A 7221-nucleotide genomic window follows, 5' to 3' on the forward strand; every position below is an offset into this window, starting at 1 on the left:
TAGAGATGGGGTTTCACCATGTTAGCCAGGATGGTCTCGATCTCCTGATCTCGTGATCCGCCCGCCTCAGCCTCCTAAAGTGCTGAGATTGCAGGCGTGAGCCACCGCACCCGGCCATATTTTCCTCATTTCTTAATAGCTCCACATTATTTTAACCAGTTGTTTCCATATTGCTGATTTTGTAGTGCTGATAACTAGGGTTCTTTATTTAAAAGAATTTTGTAAATAATACATGTTATTTGTACAAACATTAGAAATATAAACAAGAAGAAAATAAAATCAGCTGTAAATCCCCACCACCAAAAAAGGCTAACCACACTTATGCTGGTGTATAGCAGGAGACTGTGGAAAAATGCATACGTGCTTTCTCTGTGTAAGTGGGTATGGAGTTTCATATGGCTGTTAGTGACTAGAGTAGGTACGCGTGTACATGGTTTCAATGTAAGCCATTCACATTCTTGTCACCAGAAGGCCGAAGACCCACTGTGTGAAGGGGCACATTGAACGCAGGTTCCTCAGGCTCTTCTGAGTTTGGGGTGGTCTGCAGGCCTCTCCGGAGGGCTTCCTTGGCCTCTGGCTGCCCTGAGTGAGGAGGTGTGGTTGTTGCAGGCCTGCAGGCTATGCCCCAGGGGTGTTTCCCTGGCCGGCCCTGACAGCTTTCCTCTAGGCCTTGGTGCTGCCTGCCTCTGCCTGGGCTGTTCTCTGGTCCGTGCTCTGGGGATTGAACTTTCTAACCTAAAGCTGCTGGGGATTGAACTGTTGCATTCTGGGGACTGGACTTTCTAACCTAAAGCTGCTGTCTAGCCAGGTCAGCACAGGCCTGTGCGTTCTTACCTTCTTACCCTTCAGGTGTGCAGTTTGAGGTGAGACGGGTGGAGCTCCAAGGCCCTACATCTCTGTTCTGCTGCTGGCTGGTGAAAGACCTCCTCCACAGCCACCGCGACTCAGCCGCCAGGACCCGCCTGTTCCTTGCCAGCCTGCCCAGCTCCACTCACTCCACCGCTGCGGAGCTCACCGGACCCAGCCTGGTGGAAGTGGGTATTTGCAGTCAATGCCTGCCCTGGACTTGTCTTGTACTGTGTGGCAGATATCCTAGTTGGCATCTCTCTGTGTTTCCTCGGGGATGGGAATACGGTCTGTTTGTAACTTTTGTTTTCTTTTTTTTTTTTTGTGGGACGAAGTTTCGCTCTTGTTCCCCAGGCTAGAGTGCAATGGCGCGACCTCGGCTCACTGCAACCTCCGCTTCCTGGGTTCAGGTGATTCGCCTGCCTCAGCCTCCCGTGTAGTGGGGATTACAGGCACGCATCACCACGCCTGGCTAATTTTGTATTTTTAGTAGAGGCTGGGTTTCTCCATGTTGGCAAGGCTGGTCTTGAACTCCCGACCTCATGTGATCCACCTGCCTCGGCCTCCCAAAGTTCTGGGATTACAGAAGCAAGCCACTGCACCTGGCCCTGTTTGTAACTTTCCACACTGTCTTCTAGTATCCAGTGTGACTATAAAGCCACTTTAAATCTGCATAAGCCCATGTGTATGGTGGGGTGTGAACACGTTCCAACATGTGTGCCAGTTGGGATCAGTGTGCTGAGGCTGCGTGGGGTGCCCTGTGGAGACAGATAGGCCTTCAGACCTGTCTGAGAGCATGGGAGGAGAGGGGACTGGACGGCAGGGCACACCTGCCTCGGGCGGCTACTGAAGATGCAGGGGGACCACTGTGGGTGCTGCACCTCTGCCAGGTGCAGTTGCATGTGACCCCACAGACCTTCCCCTGCATTGCAGGTGCTCAGAGCCAGACCCTGGTTTGAGGAGCCCCCCAAGGCTGTGGAACTGGAGGGGTTGGCGGCCTGTGAGGGCGAGTACTCCCAAAAGTACAGCACCCTGAGCCCGCTGGGTAGTGGGGCCTTCGGCTTCGTGTGGACCGCTGTGGACAAGGAAAAAAACAAGGAGGTTTGCTGGCTGTGGGGGGGAGTGGCGCTGGGCACCACTTCAAAGGGCTCTTGGCTTATGGTCCCAGTTCTCTAAACCTGGGGGTTTTGGAGGAGTCCTCTCCATACGGCACCAAGCACACAACCTGGCATGTGGGCGGTTTCCGGATACAAGGAGGCTCTCCCAGCAGCGCACATGTCAACATCCAGGGTTGCTGATCCCGTCAAGTTGTAGATTCAGACCTCGAACAGGCCAGGCTCAGGGCTTCGCCTCCTGCCCTTGTGTTGAGATCCCACATCTGGATCTGTGTTCCCTCCTTTCTGAGCCTGGGTCTTGCGCCATTCTCCTACTGCCCACTTAGATGCTGATATCTCGCGGGCACTGCACATGCATGCTTCAAACCAAATTTAGGACCTCCTCCACCCCGCTGGAAAAAAACCCCCAAGAAAGAGGCAAGCAAGCTAACCAGCAGAAGCTCTTGGTCTTCCCAGGTCCCGGGAGTGATTGTGGTGTTGATAGCTCATGGCTGGAGCAGGGATTGGTGTGTGCTAGGCATCCCTCTAGGTGCACTGAATAGTGCCAGCTGCTCGTTCCCCCCACCCCTTTCCTCCCCAGTTATCATGGCCATTCTTACATATTCTCCTTCCAAGTAAGGTTTAGAACTTACTGTCCCTCCCTCCCACGTCCTCTCGGGATTTGTAGCTGCCTGGACGTGTTGCGTTGTGGGGGAGTTGACCTCAGGACGATGCCCACTTTCCTGTTCAGAAGCAGCATCTGCTGCTTGCTGTGAATCCTGTTAGATTGTCCAGGTGTGTTCGTGCCTGGCTTGGCGGGTTCCTGGGAGGGTCACGGAATACTGCCCATGGGATCCTTTGCTCCCTGCATTTTCTAGTCACTTGTGGCTGGAATACACCAAAGATCCGAGCTTGGATTGATTCATCATATGTCTGTATCCAAGTCTTCCTAGTACTCATGCTTTTTTAGTGGATCTTTTGGATTTTCTAGATCAACAACCACTCCTCTGCAGTAATGACAATGTTGTCCCTCCCCTCTGATTTGCCCGTCATCATCCTTTGCTCCTTTGCTCCTGTCTGTCTTTAGCTAGGACCTGTGGAGTGTGCTGCACAGCAGATGTGCCGCTGCTTCTCCTGGGCTCTGCGGCTTCTCCAAGGTGGCCATGGCTCCTTTCATTCCTGATGAGCATCTTTTATTCGAGGATCTTTCATTTTACTTTCAACCTGCTGAAATGTTTTAAGAATGAGTGTTGAGTTCTATCAAATTCTATCAAAAGATGTCTTTTCAGCATCTACTGAGATATTCATATCCTTCTTGCCTTTATTAATAAAATGAATAACATAGTCACAGAATCTGTCTTTGATTACATTATAACAGTTCTTAATGCTTTGCTGAATTTGACTTTTGATTTGCTATTTCTCTTTTTTTTTTTTTTTAAGACGGCGTCTTGCTCTGTTGCCGGGCTGGAGCGCAGTGACAGGATCTCAGCTCACTGCAACCTCCGCCTCCCGGGTTCAAGTGATTCCCCTGCCTCAGCCTCCCAAGTAGCTGGGATTACAGGCACATGCCACCACACCTGGCTAATTTTTTGTATTTTAGTAGAGTTGGGGTTTCACCATGTTGGCCAAGACGGTCTCAATCTCTTGACCTTGTGATCTACCCACCTCGGCCTCCCAAAAGTGCTGGGATTACAGGTGTGAGCCACTGCGCCTGGCTTGATTTGCTATTTCTATTTGGGATTTTTTTCGTTTATATTCATACCTGAGTTTTGTTTCATTTCGTTTCTTTTCTCTTTTTTCTTTTCCCTTTTTCATTTATCTTCATACCTGACTTCCTTCCTGCCTTCCCTCCCTCCCTCCCTCCCTCCCTCCTTCCCTCCTTCCTTTTTTTTTTTTTTTTAAATGTCAGAGTTGCATGAGGCTGGCCTAGTGGCGGTTGGATGGTGTGTCGATACCTGGAAGATGATGTTCCCTTGGCTGTCCTAATTCTTGTTTCACTCTCTTTTTTTGCTTCACTGGCCAAATAATTGTCTGTTTTACTCATCAAGTATTTTTTTGGTTTCTTTTAATTTCTTATACTTTCTATGAGTTAATTTTGCTGTTTTTCTAGATTATTGTATTGAATGTGTATTTTCAGTGCTGTTAGTGATAACAGTGTTTACAGTATTAAGCTTTCAGAATACACTTTGGCCATATCCTAGAGGTTTTACTCTACAGTGCTTTTGTTGTCATGTGTTTCTAAACAGTTTGATTTTTTTTTTTTTCTTTTTTTGAGACTGGGTCTCACTCTATGATCCAGGCTGAAGTGCTGTGGTACGACCTAAGCTCACTGCAACCTCTGCTGCCTGGGCTCAAGTGATCCGTCCACCTCAGCTTCCTGAGTAGCTGGGACTACAGGCATGCACCATCACATCTGGCTAATTTTTTTGTGCTTTCTTTTTTTGGGGGATAGAGACAGAGTTTTGCCATGTTATTCAGGCTGGTCTCAAACTCCTGGGCTCAAGCGATCTACCTGCCTTGGCCTCTCAAAGTTCTGGGATTACAGGTGTGAGCCACCATGCCCAGCCAAAGGTTGATTTTTAAGTTTCAGTTTTCATCTTTCATTTATCTGAGCAGATCTTCTCATTCTTGGTTTGTATCAGGAATCCGATGGACTCTAGGGGTTTCTTTAAACCTTCATAGCTTAAGGCAGAAGAAAGAAGCCCCAGCATCTTTCTCTTGCTGTAAAAAGAAACCACATGAGTAGTTTTTGCCTTTTAAAAAAAAGATGTCAATGTAAATGTTATTATAAAGCCAACAAATTATTGAGTAAAGGAACCAATCAAAAAATAGACTCTTAAGGGTTGTTATGGTTCATAGAACAGAGTGCAGTTCCCACGTCTTAAGAATCTCCTTTGTACCAAGAACACTCCTAGGCCTGGTTACCTGGTGACAGACAGCAGAGATGGGCACACATCCCCTGCCGTCAGTGTGCTGGTGGTTACCTGGTGACGGAGAGCAGAGATGGGCATACGTCCCCTGCGGTCACTGTGCTGGGCAGGGTGGGAGAAGCCAGGGTGTTGGGAGGTTGGTCCTGTACAGTTTATTAGAACTAGCTTTATGGGTGGGATGCAGTGGCTCACTCTTGTAATCCTAGCACTTCAGGAGGCCGAGGCCAGAGGATTTCTTGGCCCAGGAGTTTGAGACCAGCCTGGGCAACATAGTAAGACCTCGTCTCTACAAAAAGTTAAAAAATTAGTCTGATGCAGAAGAATCACTTCATCCCAGGAGGTCGAGGCTGCAGTGAGCCAAGATCATGCTATTGCACTTCAGCCTGGGCAACAGAGCAAGACCCTGTCTCCAAGAAAAAAAAAAGCCAAAAACAACAACAACAAAAAACTAGCTTTGTGGTGAATAAAAACGGCTTTCTTTTTTCTTCCCAGCTGTAGAGGAAAAGAGAATTTTTAAAAATCTTTCTGAGTTTTTTTCCCCAGCGTTTAGGATGACCTGCTATTTCAGGGTTAACCATTAATATCCCAGTAGTTATTAAAAGAAAGAGAGCAGGCCTGAGACATATACAGCTTATGACATGTGAGAGAAAATGGCAGAAGAACACTTGAATATGTAGAATATGAGACACCTATTGTTTTCCAGCTAATGCTCTGAGTTATTTAGGCAAGTACTTAAATGCAGGATGCACAAATCATGAGTGTACATTGTTAGGGACGTTCAGCAACTGGACACACACACCACCAGCACCCAGATCAAGATGCAGAATTTCCCCAGCATCTCAGGAGCCCTTCTGGGCACAGACCCCAGGGTACCCACTCTCTTTCTTGGCTTTTAACATAATCAGGCTTGCCTATTTCTGGACATTCTATTTATGTAATGCTCCAATGATGTTGTGTATCTTTTTGTGTGCTTGTTCACCATCTGCATGTTTTCTTTGATGAAATCTTTTCAAACCTTTGCCAGCTTTTAAAAATTGGGTTTGTGAGGCCAGGTGCAGTGGCTCACGCCTGTAATCCCAGCACTTTGGGAGGCCCAAGCGGGAGGATCATGAGCTCAGGAGTTCGAGACCAGCCTGGCCAACATAGTGAAACCCTGTCTCTACTAAAGATACAAAAAATTAGCTGGGCATGGTGGCGTGCACCTGTAATCCCAGCTACTCAGGAGACTGAGGCAGGAGAATCCCTTGAACCTGGGAGGTAGGAGTTGCAGTAAGTCGAGACTGTGCCATTGTACTCCAGCCTGGGCAACAGGGAGAGACTTCGTCTCAAAAAAAAAAAAAAAATTGAGTTTTTAAACAATATTGAATTTTAAGAGTTCTTTATAATTTCTAGTTACTATTCCTTTATCTGATAGGGAATTTCACCCACGCTGTGGCTTGTCTTTTCATTCTCTTAGCAGTGCCTTTTGGAGAGCAGAGGTTTTTAATTTCGATGAAGTCCAGTTTATCAATTTTTCTGTTATGGATAATGCTTTTGGTATCCTACATAACCCAAGGTCACAAAGATTTTCTGTTTCCTCCTACAAGTTTTATAGCCCTCGGTTGTACATTGAGGTCTGTGAGGCAGTGGGAGTTGGTTTGGTGTGTGGTGCGAGCCATGGCTGAGGCTTACCTTATACACGTGAATTTCTACTAGTTTGGCACCAGTTGTTGAAAAGAATCCTTTCTCTGTTAGATGATCTTGGTAACCTTGGCAGAAACCAATTGACCATGTGTGTGTGGGTCTGTTTAGTTCACCAGTCTGTGTGTCGATGCACCTGCCAATGACTGCAGCTTCATAGTGAATCTTGAAACTCCGTCCATTTTCAAGACTGCTTTGAATATCCTAAGTCCTTTGCTTGTTCATGTAAATTTTAGAATCAGCTTGTTGATTTAATTAATTAATTAGTTTTAGAGAAGACAGGGCCTTGCCCTGTCACCCAGGCTGGAATGCAGTGGTGTGATCATGGTTCACTGCAGCCTCCACCACCTGGGCCCAAGTGATCCTCCCTTCTCCAGCCTCCCAAGTAGCTGGCACCACAGGTGTACACCACCATGCTCAGCTAATTTCTTAATTTTTGTAGAGACGAGGTCTTGCTGTGTTGCTCAGGCTGGTCTTGAACTCCTGGCCTCAAATGATCCTTTCACCTTTGTGTTTCAAAGTGATGGGATTACAGGTGTCAACCATGGTTGATTTTTTTTGTTTTTTTTTTTTGAGACAAATTCTTGCTTTGTTGCCCAGGCTGGAGTGCAGTGGCGTGATGTCGGCTCACTGCAAGCTCCACCTCCCAGGTTCACGCCATTCTCCTGCCT

At 47.3% G+C, this 7221-nt stretch overlaps 1 protein-coding gene across 4 annotated transcripts in view; it reads left to right on the top strand.

The window, feature by feature from the left end:
- The window catches only part of PASK (PAS domain containing serine/threonine kinase), a 51056-nt gene that overhangs the window by 26522 nt on the left and 17313 nt on the right, over nt 1-7221 (top strand). For all 4 annotated transcript variants that reach the window (XM_011929551.1, XM_011929552.1, XM_011929553.1 and 1 more), the window contains 2 exons: nt 850-1034; nt 1780-1947. In XM_011929551.1, coding sequence (XP_011784941.1) covers nt 850-1034; nt 1780-1947 — 353 coding nt within the window. The remainder of the gene's footprint in view (nt 1-849; nt 1035-1779; nt 1948-7221) is intronic.

The sequence above is a fragment of the Colobus angolensis genome, unplaced genomic scaffold (assembly GCF_000951035.1).
Source record: "Colobus angolensis palliatus isolate OR3802 unplaced genomic scaffold, Cang.pa_1.0 Scaffold82, whole genome shotgun sequence".
Lineage (NCBI taxonomy): Eukaryota > Metazoa > Chordata > Mammalia > Primates > Cercopithecidae > Colobus > Colobus angolensis.